Consider the following 26502-nt stretch of genomic DNA (forward strand, 5'->3'; position numbering starts at 1 on the left):
GAAGAACGTAGGTTGCTGAAAAGGTTGTAATAAAACGGGTCAACTAAGGGCCAAAAAAACTACTCGTTCAGTCTAGGCCCTGAGACTCTGTATACCATACGTGTGACAAAAACATACATTCACAACACATGCACTAACATATGCATCATGATGCATGTATGGTGTATGCTGTTGTTGGGTTAAAAGTTCATTAGACAACATAATGGTCAACATACAGCCAACAGACAGAGTGCTTAATTACAGAATTCCTATTTTCAACGTCACCATATTGACATCATAGACTGCCAGTATACTGTCTACCGGCCTCCAAAATTTGGAGGCCAAAATTTGGAGGCCGGTAGACCGGTTACCTGTTATCATAGTATTTGGAGTCCAAATACTATGATAACATGCAGGTAACCGGCATATATACTATGAGAAGGTATTGCACTAAGAACTGGTTGACATGTGGGACATGTGCTTCTGTTGGTATTCTCTCTTGTTTTGAGTGACCTTGCCAGTCACCCGAGTATGGGTCCTGGAACTGTGGTACCCGGCCTGTGCATATCTTGCCTGTAAACCCATGCATGAAAGAGTAACATATAGGGTGTGTACAACAATTTGTCAGCTTGTTGAATCCTCCAAAAATATACATGACCTTCCCCATGCCATGCATGACATAGACTGAGTAGTCTTCACTCTCCAGATCAGTTACATAAATCATGTTGGACTTGAACCACAAACTCCATGAAGCATGTATCAGAACTCTACAGAGTTAGTAATGTAGATGATATCCTATAATGTTCTAATGTTATATCAGCACAGCTGTCTGGCTATAGCATAATGGATGGAAGATCATGGAACCTCAAGGGGATGTTACTGGAGGCAACTTTGCCCAGTCCAAAGACTGTTCATAAATGTAGCCTCAAGCCATATTGTTGAATCAATGGGGGGTTTATTATTCGCATATTAAGTCTTGTTTCATAATGACCATTGCTTTAAATTAAATGATACCCAATAAAACATTATTTAAAAAAAAATGTAATGATGAGAGAGAGAGAGAGAGAGAGAGAGAGAGACGTCTACACTGTACAAGTGTACAGTGGGGGTGTAGTGTACATGGGGGCTGGTCTGATAACTGCATACACAGTAAAACCCTGAGTACATTTGGTTCCATTTGCACCAGTGAAATCGACACCGAGGGTCTTCACAGTGTGTAGTACGCGGAAGTGTGCACTGTGCAACGGGTGGGGTAAGGGGTTTGATCGCCGCGGGGGGCTCACAGGGTGCAGCAAGGCAAGCAGCAGCAGCAGAGCAGAGCAGAGGCAGCGAGCAGCCAGCCAGCCAGCCAGCCTCCCCTCCGGCATCAATCAGGAGCAAAAACCGATTATTGATGTCGCCGTTGCTGCGCAGCCGCCCATTACATCCATGTTGTCTACGGAGGAGGAGGACTCGGTAGGCGGAGGCTATCATCATCTGTTGTCGGGCTAGCTACCCTGAGCCTTTAGCGGGGCTGCTGCTGCTGGCTGCTGCACACTTATTCAATTCACATGCATTGTTGTCGCCCCGTAACGTCGCCGTTTAGCTCCCCGCACGGCAACGCCGAGTGGATTTATTCACGCCAACGCGACCGGGTCGGAACTTTAAATGGCTGTGGTGCGGTTCTTCTTCTCCGCCCGGCTGCCACTGCCAGGCTAGGTGGGCTACCCTAGGCTAGCGTTCAGGCTAGGAGGATGTGCTTGCAGCTGCTAGCTAGCTACCGAGCTGTTTATTTATATCAATGTTATGTAAGAACGGAGCCCCGTTGTAGCCTAGCTAGCTATACGGAAACTAATCGTAATAACAATAAATAATAATGAGTAACGCGCAACAAGATATGTCTCCAGATTTCGTCTTGATGCGCCTGGTGTCCGCGGCCGAGTACGACCGGCTGGACGAGCCGGAGGAGCTGATGTCAGGGGGCGGCGGGTTCGGCGCTGTCAAAGCCGCGCTGGGTCATCACGAGAACAACATCAACAACGGCTTCGACTTGGACCGGAGCATCAACCCGTCCACGGGCCTCGGCTCGGCCTCGCCGCACTACAGCTCGCCGCTGCCCAGGAAAGGAGAGATGGACGGCGGGGTGGTGCTGAGCCATCAGGCCTCGCCGGGGTCCGAGGCTCCGCTGTCCCCTCCGCCGGCCGGAGCCGGGGACTTCTTCCCGGGCGGCACGGGGGCACACGCCGGCTCGCGGGCGCAGCTGATGGTTTTCCAGAACCTGCTCCGATCCAGTGACGGGATTCTAGAGTGCGGGCTTGAGCAGCCGCCTCCCGGCTACCTCCATCTCCCGGTGGGTACCGGCGGCGGGGAGGCTGACAGACCGCAGCCTCAGCATCACCTGGACTCGGGAAGCATCACCTCACCTGGAGGTGTTGCGTCTCCTACCGGGTTCGACAACACACACTGCATCTCCTCTGCGGACGACGACGTGCAGCATCAACAACAACAACAACCACAGCACCTCCAGTGGCACCCGATACTGAAGTTGTCCAAGGTTGTGTCGGAATCCCAGACTCAGCCGGTTCTCCCGCTCCTGGACTCTGAGTCCGGTCCGGTTCTGTGCCACCGGCACCGCTTGCTGCTGACAGATCGGCTGGCCAAGTGGCCCCCAGGACTCTTGGAACAAACACTACGTCTGGGTCTCCTGGACCCCAGGAAGCCCTGTGCTCCTGGGGGGGAAGACCCTGTCCTCGCCCTGGCCCGGAGGCTGGGCCAGCTGGGGCAAAGCGTAGAGATGAAGGAGGGCATAGAGGGTGTTGGAGGAGGAGGGGAGGGAGAGATGGTCCTTCCTCTGCCCAGGTGCTCCTGCCACAGTGTTCTGACATCAGGCACGGGCAGCATTGGCCCGGGCGAGGACCCAAGTGAGACCAGTGACGCCCTCTTGGTCCTCGAGGGTCTCGGATCTGAAGACGTGGGCGGGCTTGGCGAGGGCGGAGGCGGGCAGGTGGAGGACAGGGACACGGGGGACACAGACCAGGGCGAGAGGGCAGGAGGAGGAGGCATGCTGGGAGGCGCGGGGTCTATGTTTTCAAGCGGGACGTTAAGTGTTTTGATGCGTCAGGTCCACCGGCTAGCAGAGGAGGCGGGGGTCTGCACCGACCAGAACTGCCGCCAGTCGCTGGCTGTCATGGGTGCCGCTGTGTCATTAGGTCCCTCTACTGGCCCCCTCACAGACCCACACCTAACCACAGGCACCGCCCTTCCCAGCGGCGCCAACACCGCTCATATCTCCACATCCAACCCCTGCTATCACCCTGTGCAGCCTCAAGCTCCCCAGGCCACAGCGGCCCTGGCCGGGCTGCAGGTCTTGCCGGACTCCCTCCCGTCATCCAGCTCTGGTCCCGCCGGCCCCCGGGCCCAACACCAGTCTCGCTCCCAGCCCCAGAGCCGAGCCACCACACCCAAGCTGGGCATCAGCTCTGGGGGAGCGGGGCGCTCCGCTTCCCCCCTGGTAGTCCTGGAAGGGGACATCGCCGGACGAGGAGCGGAGGGGTACAAGACCCCCCGGAGGAAGTCGAGGAAGGGGGGATCTCTGAAGGTGCGTCTCAGTAAGTTGTTCCGAACCAAGAGCTCCAGCGGTGGCTCAGGAGGCCTTCTGGACAAGAGACCATCCCTGGCCTCATCCACCTCTTCTGGGGGCAGCCTTCTCGATGTGTGGGGGTCCACCTCCAGCAATCAGGAACAGGACAGTGCAAGGTAAGAGGAAGCACTAATGGAAATAACAGGTGTAACATAAAGGATTGAGGAAATATTAACTTAGTTTAATACATAAAGTTACTGAACTATAACTGTTTGAATTTGTGCTACTGCTGCGATTATTATTACTAAGATATATTAATCCACTAGTAAGTACACTACTGCTATGGCTTGTTCTACTACTAGTACTACTACTGCTCGTTACTACTGTTTCTTCTACTAATAACAATCTGTTATTTACTTTGCATCTAAATGAATGAGTTGGCAACATGTTTGTAGCAAGGCATAAGAACAAAGTGGACTACATGAAAAATCCAAAAACAACTCCTTTTAAGACTATGATCATGTATGGGCACTGTAATTCACCCTGGATAAAGGCATCGGCTAAGTGCCAAGACTTATAAAATGCGTTCTTCAGTGGTCACTTGGATACATACAATGCCTTTAGGACAGTGGGCATAGAACCTCGTATAAATGTTGTCATGGAAATAAGCATCGGCGCAGTTCGTGATCTGCAGATATATAGTGATGCGTTACCATGGCGAAGGCAGCCCGCGCTTGGTCCAACATTCCAGTGGCAGTTGTTGCTGAAAACTATTCAAGCACTGACGCTCGCAGCAGCTTCATTCCTGTTGCCAGGTCATGCCAGTGCTCCTGATGTCATCACAATACATCATCCTTGCACTCACATGTAGGGCAGTGATCCTTTAGAATGTTAATGATTCCTTTTCATTAACGATTCCCTCTTATCGGTTCCTATAGGGGCTTCGAAATGAAACCTTACAGGACTGTAACTCTGAGCGTGTACGAATGGAACCAAATGGACCCATGTTTGTACACTATCAAAGTTACGGTGGCACTTGAAATGAAAACGTTTGAGTGGTATAGTAATTGCATAGCAGACGTGAAGTCCACATACCAGCTCTGACAGTGTGAGAAAACTGGTTCCGGAAACGGTTCCAATTGTGATGGAACCGGTTCCTCTGGTTCCAGATCCCAACCCTACTCCCTAGTGTTGTTGTTGTTGTTGTTTTTCTTTCTGTTTAATTTTTCTTCCTTTCACTGTTCCTCTCATTCAATGCCTCTCACTTTTTCTTCATCTTTGTTACTTTCCCGAGGACACAGAACTATTATGTTAAAGCCCGGCACCGGTCCATGACCTTAATGATTGTGTTGTTGTTCTGCACATTCCAACTGTTATGACTCTTTCTAGGTCTGTCAGCTAAATATGTGATACGTGTGCGTGTTTACCATGTGTGTTGTTTGTCTTCTAGACTGCAGGTCTCCAGGCCCCAGAGTGCCTTTGCACCTGTGTCCTTCACTCCCCCATTCACTGGTAGGTTTGTGTGTATTTCTGCATCCATGCAGTGGGGTATATCAATGTTAGCAATGTTTGTGTGTGTGTGTGTGTGTGTGTGTCCATGTGCACATTATCTGTAGTTAGCCAGGGATGGGACGATACTCATTATTATCGTTTATAGAGATAATGAAAAACTGTACCACTTTCCTAAACCACCTATAAACAGACCTGTAAAGAGTGCATTTGGTACGCTTTTATTTCACTCACACAAACGTTGGTGAACGTTCCCTCCCAGTATAGCGATGCTTGGGGGTTCAAGTGGTTAACAAAAATAGTTAATTGTGGCATTTAAAATTGTAAGCATATCTTGATTATCGCGATAATATCGCAATTCTTTTTTGACACAATATAATCATGACGACATTAATTTTCATAACTGTGTGTGTGTGTGTGTGTGTGTGTGTGTGTGTGTGTGTGTGTGTGCGTGGGCATGGGCATACATAGTCCTGTATAACTCTGTGTTGTTGGGTGCAGGCAGTGTAGGTATTTTTACCTGACATTGTGTGACTTGTCTCTCCTCTGTGCCGCTGCCGGTTCCAGAGGAACAGTAATGTCATCCCAATGTACCGGAGAGACTTTTTACCCGCCTCTCTAAAGCCCTGTCCTTTACCCTTTGATAGATAGATACAGAAGAACACTGCTTCCCAAACACTGGGCTGCGAACCATTTGTGGGTCATGGACACATTTCTATTGGGTTCGCTGTTCATTTAGTTTCCTACTTTTTTCTCTTTTTTTCCCTTTTTTTAAGCAATGAAACTAAATAATCTTCATGAATTAAAAACAAACTCTTTTTCTAAATAATGTAATAAATACATCTAAGAAAAATCTAAGAAATTCCATTAATTAGAAAACAGTAGTCCGGTAGTAAAACGGTAGTCCGAGTCTCGCAGTGTGCCGCGGGTTCGACTCCCGATCCCAATGGCCTTTACTGCATTTCACCCCCCCCCCCCCATCTCTCTCCCCATTTCCTGTCAGCCTACTGTCTGTCCCTCCTATAATTTTTTTTATAAATAAAATAAAGGCGAAAGCCGCAAAAAAAAGAAAACAAATGAAGTTGTGAAAAGAGCCGATCTACAGTTTGGGTCCCGAGGAGGCGTCCCATTCTTCTTTTGGGTCTGGTGTTAAACAGTTTTGGATGTCAAAGGTGCCTCAAATGCAGCACCACCATAGAAATGTTCAAACAACACAGACAGACCAACACCATAATAATAATAACAACAGAAGAATAACCAGCTCTGTTTTGCATCTAACAGATGGCATGCTGTTTAGGGCAATATATAAATAAATACGATTTTGTGAGCTTTTAGATCCGCTATTGCACAAATTTCGAATAGGGCTTAAGTGTTTTTTTCTTTTTTAAGATATATTCTTTGGGCTTTTTCTGCCTTTATTGATAGGTTGAAAGTAGATTGACAGGAAATGGGGAGAGAGATGGGGGGGGGGGGGGGGGGGGGGAGACACGCGGCAAAGGACGTCGGGATCGGGAGTCGAACCCACGGCACGCCGTCAGGCTGGCTCAGCAGCCTAGGTGCCCAGACGGTTGAGCTAACCGTCCGGGCCGGTGGCTTAAGTGTTTAATGGCTACAGACTTAAATGTGTATTAATCACGTGTCAGAATTGTGCATATACTGTATGTAGGATATTTATTATGGGCTCTTGATTTGAGTTAGAAAGTGTATTTATATAAACATTCATGACAAAGACACACCTTTTTAAAATCCTAACTGTGATGCTCCGATGGGCTTCTATATACAGTAGTAGCTCTGCCACTTAGACAGGCTGATGCTCCAGGCTGTCCAGGTGCACTAGAAGAGGATGGATGAGTCATAGTCAGCCTCTTGTGGTACTTTTAATTCTAAAATTCCAGGTCACGTCAGCAAAGTTACAGGACATGACGCATGTCATTATTCATGATCAGTTGTGCATTAACCCAATCTGGGCGGGCAACCCTTGGCATTATGTTATACTTTAGCTATTGAAAAATAGCAGACCTACAAGCTCATAGAGTGCCACGCTACGAGCTTGTAGGTCTGCTATTTTTCAAAAATCGCGAAAATGTGGCGCATGGCTTGGGAATGTGACAAAAAAAGAAAATCTCCATCGATTCAAGGCTTCATGAGGTGTGTTGATTGAAAATACATTTTCTTTTGGGTGAATTACTCCTATTAATGACAGCCATGCTAGTGGTAGCAAGTTAAAGAAATAAACAACTCCTGTCACATTCAGATGAGCTGGTCATTAACCACAGTCAAAGGAGAAAGTGCATGCACATCCAGTCTATGCAGGTGCTGGACAAAATGAAAATAAAGTCCTAATAAAACAGCAGACTTAGTTTTACCTAGCCTGGCTCCAGATCCTGAATCACTAGCTACACCCATTAAAAGAAATCACACTCGTGTGAAGTGAGGGGTGGTCTTTCTTATCATACAATCAAATCATCACATTCCATGGTACAAACACACACACACACACACACACACACACACACACACACACACACACACAAAGCTGTGCATAGGAGGGGCTAGCGCCCCTCAAAACTAATGTTCTGGCGAGAGAAACTAAATGACAATTCAAGCCGAGTGTTGGGCTAAGTTTTACCATTAACCACAGTCAACCTGGCAACCCTTAACCCTATTTTGGGATGCAAAAATGTCCAAATATAGCAAATAGCCATTCTCTAAGCTAACAAAACACCTGAAGATGTGTTGTCTTCGAGATCAGCTACTTTTGATTTCTTGAATATATGTTTTTATAATTGTTAAGTGGTTAAAACAACTACCCAGGTATTGCTGCTGTCCTCTCTTCTCTTCCTCCTTACATAATAATATTTTTTCTTCGCATTTTTCTTCAGCTGTTCCCTCAGCTAACTTTCTGTTGTTTCAAAGCTGTTAACATCTAACACCTCTTCTTTTCTCTCTGGTACTCCTTTCTACCTGTGTACACTGCGTGTGCGTGTGTGTGTGTATGTGTGTGTGTGTGTGTGTGTGCGCGTGCGCAGGTGAAACGGTGTCTCTAGTTGATGTGGATATTTCTCGGAGGGGGGTCAGCTCTCAGCACCCTCCGACCCCCCCTCCGCCTCCCAGACGAAGCCTCAGTCTTCTTGGTACATGGCACTTCTCCGTTTTCCCCTCAAGCCTTTTCTTTTATGTTTTTCCTTTTCGTCCAATGTTTCTCTCTTAGCTTCTTTTTTCTTTATATTACACATACTCATAAAATATCATAAATGGGTTCTTGTGGTGATCATAGCATGTCTCTCTAGAGTGACACCTGAGGAAATTACACTGCTCGGGTAAATGGACTCGCTCGCTCTAGTCACAACATGACACGTCAACGATTTCACACCTCCTGAACTTGTATATTTGCGTTTAACAGCATGTGAAGAGCTAAGTGCCGTTTGGTATTTCCACCGTTTGCTCGAAATGGAAAGGGAAAATGTCTGATTTTGATGTCTAAGTTCAATTCCCTTTTAATATGGTAGTGCTTTCAGCTCCAAGACTCCATCAATATGGGGGGAGTTTTCTAAATGAGTCGACACTGTGTAAGGTGTAATGTACTTGTGACTGCAGTTTATGTTAACTCAGAAATGCTGATCTGCTATATTATGATGTACATTAAAAGGAATGACCTGGGTAAGACACGATGCATGAATAAGGTTCTAATAGATGGATCTATTAGAACTGTGGTTCTCAAAGTGGGGTCCCCAGAATTCGTTTTTAATCAAATCATTTTAACCACTTTTGAACTATTGGCGATTTGTAAATATCTGTTTTCAAAAAAATCTTGAATACATTTTAAAAAGATATATGAATTTGTTGACATGAGAACCACTGCATTAGAACACAGGTCATCAAATAGAATTGACCCGAGGCCAGAGAATCTCACAGAGCCAATGTTTTTGGGGCAGGGCTGCTACTGTAATTGATGATCCTTGCAAAACGCTGAGTCAAATCAGAGCTGGGATTAGCTGTAAGGTGTGGGCAGGCAGGAAATGGCAAAAATATTGAGGATGATGCTTGTTGCTTCAGATGACTTTGGTGGGCCTCCCCAGCAACAAGGGCCTTTCCTAGAGCGCATTGTGGGGGCCTCGATGCAGTCTCTGCCCCCACGACCTCTGGCTCTCCCCCCCACACTCAGCACCATCCAGCACAGCCTCAGCCTCAACGGTACATACACACACACACACACACACACACACACACAGAGGGCATATGTTCATAGCATATGGTAACTCAAATCAGATCAAATTCCATTTTAAATGTTATTGCCCTATCAGAGGGATTTATTTTGTGACAGTTTGCAATACAAATACAAAACAGTTGATTGTTTTTCATAATGATACATACATTATATAGGCTTATACCATACAGACATGCATCACCACGATAACCATGACATACAGAAACGCAATCACCATGACGACTTGCTACTTTTGATGCTTTTCAGCTTTTGTGTGACACTGTACTATGATCAAGGACAAGTAGGGCGTTCATTTATTAAAAAAACACTGAAAAGGCGGTTTCTGCCGAATAGCAACGATATATTTGTGTGTGTATGTTGATTCCAGACACCTTCCTGCGCGGTCTTCCTCGACCGGTGCCACTACGGCCAGACGGCCACCCCCCTCCTCCCAGACTGACCCCCCGGCCTCTCCTCTGCCCCCTCAGCAGGCCCGACGCCAGCAGTTTCGCCACCAGCCTCAGAGAGCTGGAGAAGGTACAGTTTGATGCTGCGTGTCACCATAATTAAATTTAACTTGACCATTAACTGTCACAGAGATAATTGTGATTAACGATTTTTTATTAGATTTTTTGGCATTGAACATTGGGACATAATGGATAAAAAAATACATTTTTGGCGTTTGTAATCTCAAATTCCACAGACGAATAACTTTATAATATACATATTTATTATTTTTATACTTTCAAACAAATGACTAGCTCATAACTACAAGCTTACAACGTATCAATTTTGTGCTTGTAGGTCTGCAATATTTAGAGAATATTTGAAAATGTATGAACCTTTTTCAACATGGAAATGATTATGCAAAATAATTGTGATTTAGGTGATATTATGTAATAATTGTTACAGGCCTAGATACTATAGTACAGGTACAGTCAGTAGGTCATGCGGTTGTGCCACAGAGGACCGTTGTGCATCAGTCAGAGGTGCAGCACTTCACCTTAAATGCAATTTGTGCTCCCAAGGTGTGTTGAATAATAAGTGTCTGATTTTACAAAGGCAGTAGCTAATTATGCAATCTGTTCAGCTGTGCTTGGGACTGCCTGCCTTCTGGCTGTGTTTGAAGCAGAGTTTAAAGTTGGGTTGAAATGGCATTTTGCCAATATCTTAACTTCTTTGTAGCTGAATGGGTAAAGAAGCCATCCGGAAAACAGAAGGTCTGGGGTTCATGCCGGTCGGTGTGTCGAAGTGTACCTGAGCAAGACTACTTATAGCCCCAGCCTCCTGCACCCTGAGTGCTGTACTAATATCACTGCTCCTAATAGTTAGGATGTGTAATTGGCGCAGAGGACAAATTTCAGGTATTTGTGCGATATACAGTCAGAGTGACGAGGCTCCCATGTTGGATACTGCTGCATACAGCACTGCCCTCTAGTGTCGTTAGCGTGTTCATTTGAGCTTTGTGTGCAAGATTGAGGATGACATAATATTGGTTGAAATTGTTTGGTACTTGCTGATGTAAGACTGCGTCGTATTTTGTTTTACAGGAAGAACTCCTTTTTTATTTCAGCTCAACTTTAAAAGTTAATAATAATAATAGCTCAGATTTTTATAGCGATATTAATAGCCAAATTAGCTTTACATAAGGAAAGGGAGGAACCAACATAAATTAGAAAAAACCCTGAAAACAATTAAGACATATATGTGCTAGATTAAAATTGATAAAATGTTAGCATGAGTTGCAGTAGACTAGCTCAACCAGTCCAGCACACAATGCAACTCCTAGAGAAATTTTATTTGGGCGACTTGCTCAGAAAAATAAATGCAGTTGGACTGGTGGAGTTACATAACAAAACAAACACCTTGTCTTGTATTACAAAAATAAAAAAAGTATTCATTGTATTTTAGGGATGGGTCCGAATAATGAAAATAAATGTATCAAATATTATATATATTTTAATAATAAGACAATCTGTTGAAAAGGCTACATTGTCATCCAAATCCTGCCCATAGTAACTACATTTTAGAGGATATCTAGTATGGGTGTAATATTTATTTATTCTCTATTTTGCGTTTACAGTCGGGAAGTAATTCAAAATCTAATTTTACCTAGGATGGTCATTTAAAAAATAAAAAATAAATCCCCAACAATTTCACCCAAACAAATCCCTCACCAGAACATTAAAACTTGTTATTAATAGAAATATAATAATTAATTTTCATCTTGGTCGCTTTTACATCCATATTGTATCTCCATTCATTGCTACTGGAAAAAAACAACTAAACAAGTTCATGTTTAGTGCATTGAATGTTGTCCTTGAATGTACTGTATCTGCATTGTAAACAAATTCACCTACTAATAAGTACAAATAACATGGGCTGTGATATTCACCTGCTACAAGTACAAATAACATGGGCTGTGATATTCACCTACTACAAGTACAAATAACATGGGCTGTGATATTCACCTACTACAAGTACAAATAACATGGGCTGTGATATTCACCTACTACAAGTACAAATAACATGGGCTGTGATATTCACCTACTACAAGTACAAATAACATGGGCTGTGATATTCACCTACTACAAGTACAAATAACATGGGCTGTGATATTCACCTACTACAAGTACAAATAACATGGGCTGTGATATTCACCTACTACAAGTACAAATAACATGGGCTGTGATATTCACCTACTACAAGTACAAATAACATGGGCTGTGATATTCACCTACTACAAGTACAAATAACATGGGCTGTGATATTCACCTAATACAAGTACAAATAACATGGTCTGTGATATTCACCTGCTACAAGTACAAATAACATGGGCTGTGATATTCCAGGTGCGGTGCTGTTGTAGATTAGGTTCCATTTCTACTTTAGGCTGGAGATGCAAGGAGGAGCTTGACTATTGCTGTCATTGTGTGGGACCTTTAAGGTCATCACCCTATGATCACACGATGCTTTTCGTTTTAATATAGCCTGCTGTGATAATGTCCACCTGCTTTTTAGACGCAAAGAAATTAAGCTCAAAACCGGCCCTCACAAATGTAGTGAGCGCATAAAGGAGAGAGGCACACAGACAAGGGCATATTTTGACATTATTTACAGTGCAAGAACGTTGATATTTCTGGTGACGTGCCGTCTTCTTATTGATAGGTTACTGTCATAATCATGCTGCTGAGGCTTAACGTTGGATATTACTGGGAGATCAGATAACTGCGGACTAGTCACTTCACTGGACTAAGTTGAGGAATGGAACAGACTCTTCTGTATGTTTCTTGCTAGTATGCGCACCAGTGTGTGCCGACACAAACACGTGTACTTGAATTGTGTGCCCACCCACGTGGGCGCGCATCACTTTATATAAGATGCAGTTTCCTTAAAATAGCAATATGATGTCTTACATAAGGATTGTGATGTAGTTTTGATTTGTGTTATGCACAGTCGCTAGATGCTCCCGTGCCTTGTTGCCACGCCACCCCCCCCCCCTCCCCCCCCCATTATATACTATTTAGAGGGCGTAGACACATTGCATTTAAAATAAACATAGCCCAGGGCGTGAAAGATTGCATAAAGCATTGTCCACATTGCACTGAGTGCAAGATAAGACAAATTGGGCTTAAAATGACAAACAAACTGTGTTCTCAGGCTGGTGAACCTAAATAAAACATTTGTGTGTACAGAATGCACCTAAAACGATATAACTAATTCAACTTGTGTATTAACAAAAGTGTATTCACTCCAACCAAGAAAAACACCAGCTGATGTCACTAATTAAAACGCCTCGCCTGATTTAATGTTCAGTTTGAAAGTACGAAGTGAGAAGTGGTGGAAAGTAACTAATTAACATTTACTCAAGTATTGTACTTATGTACACTTATTTATTTTTTTACTTTACTGGCTCCAATATGCAATACTTTTACTTCTACTCCAGTACATCTCAGAGGCAAATATTGTACTTTTAATCCACTACAATTATTTGAAAACGTTAGTTACTAGTTACTTACAAAACATACATTAACCACCTACCGGAAAATATATTTTGGCTATTTGAAAATAGTCCATCTACATGCTAACCATTCATCATGTTGTGAGCTTGTAGATCAGCTATTTTCAAAAGCTTTTGAAAATGGGACATTTTTGCATAATGAGTACTTTTCATGCCAATACTTTTTGTACTTTTTATTTACTCAAGTAAATTCAAGTAAAAGAACTGCTGGGTATCAGACCAGCAATCAGACTTGTATTCTTTTGAAGTGTCCAGCACCAGCTCTATTATTTAGGAGCAGTGCCGTTGTTTTGAACTATAACCCACTGTTTTGAACTACTAACTAATTTATATGCCTTATGTCGGCTAGTTACATTTGTGGACTTCAGTCAAGTATGCCAGCACGTTATAAGCAAAAAACGTAAAACATAAAAACATAAAAAAGTAAAGTCTTGAAATATGTCATGGTTTGTTAAAGCACTGGTGTTGATTACCAACAGCCGTTGCATACGTTGATACTAAATACTTGCACCTGCTTTATTTCTTACACACTTATTTGTGTCTAAAAGGTTCAAATAGCAGATGACAACGTGTGAGAAAATCATTAAACCGCTTTTAAACCGGTGTCCCTCTTTTAGGCATGATTATGGGCAGAATCGTGTTTCGAACGGTTCAAACATTTGGCGGTGGTTGTTGCATTTACCAACCTGCACTACAATACGTCACCATAGTTTTGCGCTATAACAAAACCCATGAAATGTAACAATGGTATACTTTCCGTAAAGCAATTCCAATGGTGAGAGCTGTGTTGTTTGAACCCAGCGAAGGAATTTTGTCCACGCACCGAAATACCTGTACCGTATGTATGTGTATCAAAGAATAAGAGTGTAATGTTGAGATGTTGTGGCTGGTACTTGGGTCCTATGAACTGATGTTGAGGTGGTGGTGTGTTTTGTTTTACAGTGTGGCTGGTACTGGGGTCCTATGAACTGGGAGGATGCTGAGATGAAGCTGAAGGGGAAACCCGATGGTTCCTTCCTGGTTCGGGACAGCTCAGACCCTCGATACATCCTCAGCCTCAGCTTCAGGTCCCAGGGAGTCACACACCACACACGCATGGAGCACTACAGGGGTAAGACGCATGCACATAACCCCCCCCCCCCCCCCCCCCACACACACACACACACACACACACACACACACACACACACGGTATATAAGGCCAATATGTGGAATGAATTGTATAATTATTTTTGTCACCATATCAAAAGTCTGGGGTGTTTTTTCATTTGCTGTCATGGCGATACACAGAGCATTGTATCAGAGAGCATGAGTATGCCAGCCTACAGAGGTCTGCCAGGAAATCAGCCGCCAGCACTATCAAACGATGCTCTTATATTTAGTGCAGTGCTTACTTGGGTACTTCAGGTATATATAATTTATAAACACTGTATATTTATATGTTTGCATTCATCGTTATGATATGCCTAACAAAGGTTAACTAAAGAGTTTTGCTGCAAAGCCCGCAATACACTGTAGAGTGTAGAACAAGCCTGGGATTCTATTGTTTGTAGAGGGTAATATTGAGCTATGCCAGCTAGAGAGCAGACGTGAATGCCAAGTGATGCCAAGAGATCGTTTCTGTATTTTGTATGCCACCTTTTTTTTCCTATACTAAAGTAAAGCTTCATTTTCAGAATCTGTTCATGTTAGGTTTGTGTATTAATCACAGTTATACGAGTCGTCCTATAAATTAATTACGCAGGGCGCTCATGGCGAGTAGGCTCGTCTTAAGGTGTTTGATATCGCTGTAAGAAAGCCTCGCTGTGTTTCATTTTGGAATCTCTCCGGTGCCTACACAGTAGACACGGCTGCTAGACCCCCGCTCGCACTGCTTCTGTTTCACCATAGCCATTAGCTTCTGTTTTAGCCGAAGTACACTCTTTTCTCTGAAACTATGCCGCTGTCCGTGGTTTTGAACAGAGCGGTTCAGGTTATTTCTGATTATCTGTGACGGGAACATTGGCGTTTTCTAGAGCAAGGATTGGCCTAACTTAGCTCGCTTGCATTGATGCTGTTACTTTAGAGATAGATATTCTTTTTTTTGTGTCATGCACCAAAGGTGCCCAGCCGACATGGACTTATAGGACACACCATACAAATCAATACTTCAATATTGCATAATTGTACAATAATTTACACAAACAAAACATTCTGCCTTTTTCCCCAAGCTTTACATAAGAAATCAGCTAAAACAAAAATACCTTTCCTAAAACAAAATTCAAGTTTTTCATAATCATCCAACCAGAAAAAGTTAACACAAATAGTTGTCAATTTACAAAATAATAAGTGTCTTAATTCATCATATAATGGGCAGTAAAACAAACTACTATACTGCTAGCATCCAAGATGGCGACAATAGGAGGCTTCATAGTACAAAAATGCCCCTGATCACGTGGCACCCGAGCGCTACCCATCTTGTCCAGATGTTTGTAACAGATGTTGTGCTCTTTAACGACACCAATTTAATTGAACCAGTTAAAACCGGGACAGCATCCGCGTCGTTTTAGATTTTAGCATTGGCTATTCAGAAATGGCAGATAAACAAGCTCTTCGTGACTGCTATTTCTGGACATTTTACTGTGAGAACTACTGATGTGAGAACTACTGATTTAGAAGAACTACTGATGTGAGAACTACTGATGTGAGAACTACTGATGTGAGAACTACTGATTTAGAAGAACTACTGATGTGAGAACTACTGATGTAGAAGAACTACTGATGTGAGAACTACTGATTTAGAAGAACTACTGATGTGAGAACTACTGATTTAGAAGAACTACTGATGTGAGAACTACTGATGTGAGAACTACTGATTTAGAAGAACTACTGATGTGAGAACTACTGATGTGAGAACTACTGATTTAGAAGAACTACTGATGTGAGAACTACTGATGTGAGAACTACTGATTTTGAAGAACTACTGATGTGAGAACTACTGATTTAGAAGAACTACTGATGTGAGAACTACTGATTTTAGAAGGCATTCGTGGAACTGGCCTCCCGTCTTATGGCCGAGCTACACTGAGCGCTGCATGTGTGCACATGCAAGCCCCGCATATGTGCACTTTAACCCATTTTGGGCGGGAACCCCTTTTGGCGTTTTAAACATTATGTTATAATTTAGCTATTGAAAAATAGCAGATCTACAAGCTCATAGCCACCGAGTGGCGCGCTACGAGCTTGTAGGTCTGCTATTATTGAAAAAAATGTGAAAATGTGCCTCAAACTTTGAATATATATTCTTTCAGAGTGAACGTTTTTAACGGCCAATTTTTGGGGGTCCTTGACATGAAATATTGAGCACCACTGATATAGATATATATTTTAATTTCGACGTCAGGCCTAAATGGGTTAAAATAGGACTGGATCTATAAGCGCGCTTGTGCGTATACGTGGAAACGCACGCTGTAAAGCCCTGGTGTAGCTCGGCCGTTATTGGGGTTAAGTGTTTGAATGATCACACCCCTAAAAATAACATAGCAAATGCCTGACGTAAATTATTATTCTTTATTGTGCGTTCTTAATTCCTTTATTTATTTCTGTCTTTTGGTCTCTCTCTCTCTCTCTCTCTCTGTGTGCGTCTGTCCTCCAGGTACGTTCAGCCTGTGGTGTCATCCTAAGTTTGAAGACCGCTGTCACTCGGTGGTCGAGTTCATAGAGAGAGCCATCATGCACTCCAAGAATGGAAAGTTCCTCTACTTCCTGCGCTCCCGTGTCCCCGGTAAGTGGTAACCATCCACCAATCAGGGCTCTCTTGTTTCCGTCTATTCATCTGTCAATATACTGTATGTGACTGTCCTTCCTTCCATCTGTCTGTCAGTTCTCTTTGTGTCTATTTGATAGACAATCTTTCACTTTAAATGTAAAGATAAAATCCGATTCTAAATCGTAGACCTCTTAAACATTTGGAGGTGGTTTTAGTCATAGTCTACTGCAGGGCTATTCAACTGGCGGCCCGCGGGCCAAATGCGGCCCGCGGAGCGCCCCCTAGTGGCCCTTGGAATAAAAAAAAATAAAAAAAAACCTTTTTTTTTATTTATTTTTTAAGAGAGAAAGTTACAGGTATGATGTGCGCGATATATAAAGTGCTAGATTATCATAATGACAGTAATCAGGCATACAGTAGTTGTTTCTAGGGGTGGGGGCGAGGGGGGCAGCCCCACCCCATGGGGCCCACGTGGCCCGCGACCCGCAATTTTATTTGCGCACGCATGAGACTGGACCATAGTCTTATTCAAAACTTATTTATTATTACTTATTATTTGTGGACCTTCAGCATTTTTAGTTGAGGACCCCTGGCCTACATACATCTGTGTGTTTAAACACAAAAATGCATTTGTAGAATCCAAAAAAATCCGCGCTTGTGCGGCCCTCCACACACAATCATTCTACAGCTGTGGCCCCCGACCTAATCTAGTTGAATACCCCTGGTCTACTGCAAATACAATTCTGAAACTATTGAAAAATGTTGAAGAGAAGATTTAACTTGAATCTTCTCTTCTGGGGGGTCCCTGGCACAAAACCCTTTTTTGATGTGGCGGGTCAGCGGCCAAATACATAATAATTTGCGGGTCCTTGACTTGAAAAATCAAGTCAAGAAATGGAGAACTACTACTATAGAGGGTTTTTGACATAATGTGTAACGTTTGTGTGCGTGCGTTCCCAGGCCTGCCCCCTACTCCGGTCCAGCTGCTGTATCCAGTGTCCAGGTTCAGCAGTGTGAAGTCCCTGCAGCACCTCTGTCGCTTCTGTATCAGACAGCTGGTCCGTATAGACCACATCCAAGAGCTGCCCCTGCCAACGTATGTACACACACACACACACACACACACCCCGGAAATTATTAGCTCACATGTTCAACGTGTCGTTCTGCATGAGAATCAGGAGATCTTTTCTTCTTTATATTTTCTTTTCCTCAACGTTTCTGCTTAATTGCATGGGGTGCATGGATTAAAGTTCTCAGTCACCACGACTGATTTCATTTTGAAAATAGCCAATCTACAAGCTCTCAATGCGTCTGCAATTGTTGGTTATTATTTTAAAGGGCACTTCACCCCTTTTGCAACCAGATCATATTTTAATGATGTTTATGACAGAAGAAACACTTTCCTGGGGGTTTTTATGTGTGCAACATGTGTTTTTGAGATATTTTAGTCATGGCAAAATGTTCATGACCAAAATTTGTCATGAAAATATGGTCTCCCTTCCATCCTGGACTACAAGTCACACCTCCACGCAGCCTCCCCCGATCCACAAGAAGGTGCAGTGCACCAAAGCAGGATGGCCATTGTACATGTAGGAATTCAGCAATCCAGTCAAACACACAGACTTCATTTTTTTTTCTGGCCATAGGGTGCACATTTCCAATTGTGCTACTGTTATCTACTACAAATACTATTAAGATGGAGTGACTGCAGTTTCGTCCAGCGGTGAAATGTCCCTTTAATCATTTGAAGTGGTAAACTAGCAAGAACTAATGGTCTCAGATATTTCATAAAATCAAAGGTTAAAGCCTCAGTCTGTGATTTATTCACCTGGGTGGCAGTATGCAGGAACAATTAGTATCGACAATTACTAAAACATCATAATTGTCTCCACCAGGCCGAAGGCTTGGGGGGAGAGTATGTTTTGCACTCCGTCCGTGTGTGTGTGTGTGTGTGTGTGTGTGTGTCCTTCCTTCCGTCCGTCTGTCCGTTATCAGCTAATTTCCGGCACCGTTGGCCCGATCCATGCCAAACTTTGCACACACACTCCCTGGATGCCAACGATGAACCTCTGCCCCAAATATTCCTCAACGACCTGTTATAGCACCACCATGAGGCCGATTTAGGCAAAACACATTTCTGTAGATTACTCGTACACATTTTATCCATACTTCACACAATTCGGTATACACTATCTCCATAGTCATGTGATCAACACGGAGCGGCACCATTTCCCATCTTCCATCCTGATTAGCTAAGATTGGCTTCCAAAGCTCACGCGATTGGTCCGTTTCGAAAAAATGCCACAAATCACAAACGGTGTGCAATTTCCGTGAAATTATACAGTTATACACGCACATTTCCACTAGGCCGAGGACGACATGCCACAATTTCCCCCCCCAAATCAGCCTCACGGTGGCGCTATAACAGGCCAATTCCTGTTTTTAGCTATAACTGCATCGATCTGTATACAACTTATGTATGCGCACTCCCTAGAGGCCATGGAAAAACATTGTCCCTGCATCCCTCCACATCTGCTGGTTATAGCGCCACCATGAGGCCAATTTCTGTAAAACACATTGCTTATGTTAGTCGCACAGATTTCATCCAAATCTCACGCAAATTGGTCCACATGATCTCTGTAGTCATGTGATGAAGACGAGTCTGTTGGATTTCTCAGATTCTACACTGATTGGCTTACACACTATCTCTATAGTCATGTGTTCAAGACGGATCTGTCCGATATATCATTTTCCAATTGAAAGCCAATTGGCTAACATTGGCTTTCAACGTTTGCAGGATTGGCCCGTTTTGAACAAAAAGCCTCAAATCATCCAATTGCCATCCAAGGCATGAAGAAATGGGAACCTTTTCACATCGGCCTATTATAGCGCCACCAGGAGGCCACAACCTGACCTGCCCTGGTGGAGACCTGTGCCGATGGGCACTTTATCTAGTTCTACATATAGTGTTAGTTAATTGTTTAGGAATCGGCACTAGTTTGAGGAGGCTCCTTTCACATTGTTTCACAAATAGAATAATATTGCCATACAATATTTTTTCAGTCTTGAGATTTTATTTAGCTTGGATTGGAACCCGGACCAGCTGTGGGAAGGACTATGGCCTTATTATTTATGTGGTGTGTGTGTGCGCTCTTAGCAGGTGAGCCACCTTGCAGCCGGAGGGTTTTACAGTCAGCTAAAATACCAAGTGATGTAATTTATTGCCTCCTCTAGAGCCAGTCTCTAGACAAGACTCATAAAGTGGGAATATTTATGTATGTGTGTGCTGATGCATGTTTGATCGTCAAAGAGGGGTTTTGTGGAATTGGTGCTGATGTGATATTTAACTAAATAAAAGATAAAAGACTGGTTCAGTGTGGCAATCAGAGCTGTTAGATTTATTAGAGCCAGTGGACTCGACCATCTGCAATTTGACGCTGTTTGAAAATATGAATATAACTTACCCTAATCCTATTTTAAGATGGGTTCTTGTGGAAATCGTGCGGTTAGTTTGTAAAATATGTCAAACCTTCGGTGAGGCTGCAGTTACATTATGCCTATACATGGAGATATTTATTTGACATGGAGAAGAGTATTTTGACACTGTTACATTGTCGCACCACAGTGGTTAGTAGAGGGTATGCATAAATTGAGAGGAAAATCGAGTGGTAAAGTGACTTTAACGTTTAATGCAATCAGATAGGACTTTAATGTTTGGATGTATAGGCTATCAAGGCTAGAAAGTATTTTTTTTTGCGACTCAGTAGGCATTCTCGCATTATTTCCACATGCATACCTCAATACACAGAAAAGTTTCACAACTCTCAAAGTGCTAGACTTTGTAACCATATCATTAACACCATCATTAGCACATTCTCTGCCAAAGAGTGCACAGCCATGCTGAAAGGAAGGTGGAAAGCTCTTCTATACCCGACAGTATGACATTGAAATAAAATATAGTTTAACATTTATGTTTAGTCCTAGACCTGAAATCAATAGCCTAATATGTTACCCATCAAGTATTATTTGTTGTGTGAGCAGATTCAATGACAGCATTTCACCGTTGGGGGCATGCATGCACAGAAGTAATCCGTCCTGCACTAAAGTTACATTTTGACAAATTCGCCCTGCAGACTAAATTAATTCTGATTAGCCTAGATGTGTCACTTGGGGGGGTACAACATTAATTCCCTATAACGCTGCTAACCTGTTGTAACTGTCATAGTAATCCAAGTTTGTAGTGATGCCGATCATGACAAGAATACCTTACTATAGATCCTCTGAATGAAGAGAACCATTGAAGACCTTTCCTTTTCAACATTTGGCATTTTTAGCAATATTTATGGAGACATGGCAAATTAGTGTAAGCAGGATAATGCACTGTGAGCATATGAGAAAAAATCACACCCGTGTGAACTGAGTGGTGCAACTCCCGTTCCCCACCCCCCATCCTCTCCTCTCTCATTAGCAGGCAACAGTGCAGCACTAATACTATCTCTCTCGCTCTGTTTCTGGCAAACAGCGCCCCTACTGGTACTAATAGTCATATACTGTTGCTCATGACCACATACAGGTACATAGGTGTACACGGACATTGCTGTTCCTTGGAGTGGTTGCACCACTCAAAAAATAACCATTCTTAACTGTCTTACCCACACAAAAAATTGTCAATTTATCCATTTGTAACCAAACCTTTTAATTTTCTTTTCTACTTCTGTCTGTGTCTGTTGTCCTCCTTCTAGACCACTGATTGTCTATCTGAGGAAGTTCTACTATTATGATCCTGAAGAGGAGATGTACCTGTCAATCAAGGAGAGGGACCAGAATGGCCAGCCGGGGGTGGAGTCTCAAACGTAGCGCTGGAGCCTGATAGGTTGATGTGAGTTATTGGCACCAGCGGGGATTCATACATTGAGTACTGAGCATGCTCTGTTGTGTCACAGTATGCACTTAACACTCAATGACCCCTGACCCCTTAACACTCAATGACCCCTGACCCCTTAACACTCAATGACCCCTGGGAGCTGAGCAGCTCCACTACTGCAGGTTGGGCTCTAACATGCACCATGACCACTTCAGCCGTATATACTGTGTTGGCTGGGACCCACCAACAGTCTGTACTTGGCCCCTTACCTTTTTGTCTCTACACCAGCGGTTCCCAAACCTTTTTGGCCATGCACCCGCTGTTACCTCTTGACCTATAGTTGAGACACACCCACATTGCATAAGCTAGTATATAGGGACATACATTTCCTATTTATCCACTTATATGATATGCACATATATGAACCTGATGGCTTATATATGCAGCATAGGCTATATTCAGCATATACTTGCCATATATTGGCATAATATGTTAATATATTTAAAATAAAACCATAGCACCACCATTACCCTTTTCATGTCGCGCACCCCCTAGAAGGTTCTCGTGCACCACAAGGGGTGCACGCACCACAGTTTGGGAACCACTGCTCTACACCAAATCAACTTTGCTGGATATAGACGATCTACATGCTCACACAACACTATTATTATATTATGTTATTATTATGTCCAGGAAAGGGACACTTTTGATGTGGTGAATGGCAGAACCAAATCCTAAAGGTAGCTCTCCTCCAAACCGACAACTACAGATTACTACAGACTGGCAGTCGACTGAAGTCTGGAGATCAGGTTTTTAGCACTATGGTACGGCTTTTTCAACAAGCTCACTGCTATCTAGCGGTCTGCGACAGCGTACCCACCAGTGGCCAACAAGCCCCCTTGGCCCTGGCCGTAGCTAAATGTTGAAAACCTACTATACGAAGAAGATGTCCATATGGGCTGGGCTTCCTTGGAAGCATGACACTTACATGTAAATAAAGAAGAATCAATGAATCAATCTACCAGTATACACCACAACTACCTCAACTCCCATTACATTAAAAAGTAAACTAACTAACTAGTAAACTAAACATGGGCCGTGGCTCAACGGTCCAGGCACCAAGTCTGGCAGTGTGCCACGTGTTCGACTCCCGATCCCGACGGCCTTTACTGCATGTCACTCCCCCATCTCTCTCTCCCCATTTCCTGTCAGCCTACTGTCTGTCCCTCTATAAAAAATTATAAAATAAAGGCGAAAGCCGCAAAAAAAAAAAAATATATATATATATATATATATAAAGAACTATTAAAGATTAAATGAATCTCCCCTTTTTCTTTTCCAGTTCTTTTTTTGATACCTGACCAGCTGACCTGAGAACTGACACGTGTGATTGGATACAGTCTCACTCCGGAGACAAGACTGCAGCCAATCAGCTCCCTCAGCTCGGCTCTGTATCCGGGTGGAGTTTCAGATGATCCACGCTCCTCCGACTCTCTGCTTGGCTCTCAGGGAGAAGGGGAGGGGCTTGGGGATGTGGAGACTCCGCCTCTCTGGTGATGTCATTGCTGAGCAGCTGAACTTGAGAAAAACTGACTGTTAGCAAAGATGCTAACTTGCAAAAAAAACAACAAGAAGAAGAACAAAAAACCCCAGCCTGAGTAATGAATATTTTGTCGCCTCTAGGATCCTTTTACTTTCTATGATTCAAACAGGAAATGGTGTTGCTTGTTCTCCATGCTCATTGGCCCAAAGACAATCTCCTCTCACATGTGGTAGTGCAAGCTTGGGTTTTTTGCTTTGTCTGGGCCCTAGAACAAGACATTCTGAAAAGTGAAAAAGAAGTAATTCATGATATTGATGGACTTTATTTGTATAACACTTTAAAATAATATTATTTTAAAGTAACATTAATGGAATGAACAATGTGTTAATATTAACTTAATATTGATCCCGTCATCTCCGCATTCAGTAGTAAGACATCTTTGTAGCCAATTAAGTTTGTACACCACATTGAGATGTACTGTATTAGGAGCGCCATGGGAACACGCACATTTCTGCTCCCTCGGAAGTACTGGGATTCTAGAAGTGACAAAATGCATTCCGCACTTGAACCGACCATTACGGCAATATTACCAAAAAGAGGGGGGGAAATAAAATAAAAATAAAAGAGAATGAACCTAACGAGGTTATCGTGACTACCCTGCTGTGACGTTACCATGAATGGTGACATCACACAACTTGTTGATTCACTGGAAGTGGACGGGTGGGTCTGTTCAGAACATTGTCTGAGTGAGACTGTGCTGTGGGAGAGGTTGAGGTCCTGGCAGAGACTCTGTCAGCTTTTACAACACTTCACCCCACGACGGTGGTTCGCAACCTGGGGTCACAGCCCTCATATGGGCTCTCAAGATGTCAGAGATGGTCACAAACAAACAAATCAAAACAATGATTAATGAGGGAGAGAGAGAGACTAAGGAAGGAGGAAAGTATTCCACAACACGCTGAGACTCGGAAGACAAGCCGACGTTCCCATTGTTGCTCCAAAGACACAGAAGATCAACCATCTTCTGTTTTGGCTCAACTAAACCACCCCTCCCTCTCATCCCTCTGCCCCGCGCCCCATTCCCCTGCCCATCACCCTCTCATCCCTCTGCCCTGCGCCCCGTTCCCTGCCCATCACCCTCTTAACCCATTAAGACCTGACCATTACGTTTCAGAAAAAAACCCTATGTTTCTATATCGGTTGTGGTCAAACTTTTTAATGTCGAACCCCAACAATTTAATATCTGCATTTGGCCGCCGACACCATCTGAAAATATGTTGTTCCAGGGACCCCCCAGAAGCAAATATTTGAGTTAAAAACATTCGCCATGAAAGAATATATATTCAAAGGTTTTCATGATTTTTCAAAAAATAGCAGATCTGCTATTTTTCAATAGCTAAGTATTAGAGAAAAAAGAATCCTGCACACTGTCTTCACTTGAGTTTAGATTTATTGAGCAACATTTCGGTCGTCAGACCTTCACGACCCAAACGTTGATCAATAAATCTAAACTCAAGTGAAGACAGTGTGCGGGATTCTTTTTTTCTCTACTTCTCAGTTCCAGTTATCCGACGCACCTGTCCATTGTAGGTGTGAAGGACTTTTTTCTTATCAATAGCGAAGTATAAAATAATGGCTAATGTCGTGACGTGGATACGTTCCCGGTCTTAATGGGTTAAGTAATGTAACAAGTCTGATGCCTTGTCCTGCTAGTTGTGGATAATTATTCCTCCTTTATCCAGTGGCTGTTGGGACAGCGTGAAGAATGGGAACCACCACTCTACAGGACAACAACCTGTGTGGACATTTCTGCAGTTGACTTAATGCTCATTTGACCTGCACCTTCCTGACTGGCTGTACTGTATGTACTGAGAATGGCGGGCGTGCGTGCGTGCGAGCGTGTGTGTGTGCGCGCGCGTGTGTGTGTGTGTGTGTGTGTGTGTGTGTGTGAGAGAGAGAGAGAGAGATTGTCCTTGAGCGCACGTTTTTCTGTATATATTTGAATGTGTGTGTGTAAATACTGTATGATGGTTATATTTGTAGCAGGTCAGAGAAAGTAGGTGGGTGAGGCGACATTGGCATAGTGAGTTTGTGTGTGTCTGTCTGTCTGCGTGCGTGCGTGTGTGAGCGAGAAAGAGAGCATGCGTGTGCATGTGTATGTGCCAGTGTGTGTGTGTGTGTGTGTGTGTGTGTGTGTGCGTGTGTGGATCATTGAGGTATGGTCTGCTTGGAGTTGAACAAGAATCCTCTTGCTAGACATCTTTTACTGGACAAAACCGCGTTACCAGAACAAGTAATAATAAACACTGTTGATGAAAGTAAAGAGAGACCTCTGTATTTCTCTGCATTTCAACACGCGCACACACACACACACACACACATGTAACAGGAGTGAGTCTTGTATCATAGATACACCGTTAGAATGACAAACATTTTATTTCCAAGTTTGATGTTCCGAGTTGCAATTGTTGATTACTGATGACATAGTACATGATACATACAGTATGACTACTAAAGATGTCTGAAGATACATGGGTGTCGTCTTATAATGGGAGTCATCTTATATTCGGCACAATACGGTATATCCTAGACTAGACAGTCAGCTTAAATTGTGAAATATTGAGTAGATGATGTAAATGTGTTTACTTTTTGCCAACAGCCAATTATAAATGCCTACAACTTGAATAAGCATTTGGAGAGACTGCTGGAGAAGAAAATACATGATGTAAGTTTAATAACAGTCTGTGCTGGAACCAAGCCATAAAATATTTCCTGTTATTACCAGTAATGAGTGCAGGGCCATGCAGAGATTTTGGGGGCAGATTCTCATGGGTGGAAAAAGGGCACCTCACATAATTATTTACACAAATTAAGGTTACATTAATCAACAGATTTCAGATTGCATTTCAGCCCTAGCCCGACATACATTTGACCAAATACATACACATTTTGGGGGTTCTTGACATGAAAACGTTTTGAGCACCACTGATGTAGCAACACATTTTTAGAATCAACCTCCGGTTTTAATTGGTTAATCAGTGGACAACGAAGAGGTTGGTTGCACACAATAGT

The 26502-nt window shown here is 43.3% G+C and overlaps 1 protein-coding gene across 2 annotated transcripts; it reads left to right on the forward strand.

The window, feature by feature from the left end:
- Positions 1 to 1280: 1280 nt before the first annotated feature.
- Positions 1281 to 25753, forward strand: LOC308324808 (uncharacterized protein). 2 transcript variants are annotated; one of them, XM_080777106.1, is made up of 10 exons: positions 1281 to 3714; positions 4989 to 5050; positions 8077 to 8181; positions 9104 to 9241; positions 9643 to 9791; positions 14218 to 14386; positions 16910 to 17038; positions 17984 to 18119; positions 21766 to 21902; positions 23230 to 25753. In XM_080777106.1, the coding sequence occupies exons 1-9, from the start codon at positions 1835 to 1837 to the stop codon at positions 21878 to 21880; spliced, it is 2883 nt and encodes a 960-aa protein (XP_080633232.1). In that variant the 5' UTR covers positions 1281 to 1834; the 3' UTR covers positions 21881 to 21902; positions 23230 to 25753. The 2 variants fall into 2 exon arrangements, with proteins under 2 accessions (XP_080633232.1, XP_080633233.1); XM_080777107.1 differs by lacking the exon at positions 8077 to 8181.
- Positions 25754 to 26502: the final 749 nt, after the last annotated feature.

The sequence above is a fragment of the Protomyctophum bolini genome (genome assembly GCF_963924005.1).
Source record: "Protomyctophum bolini genome assembly, chromosome: 11".
Classification (NCBI taxonomy): domain Eukaryota; kingdom Metazoa; phylum Chordata; class Actinopteri; order Myctophiformes; family Myctophidae; genus Protomyctophum; species Protomyctophum bolini.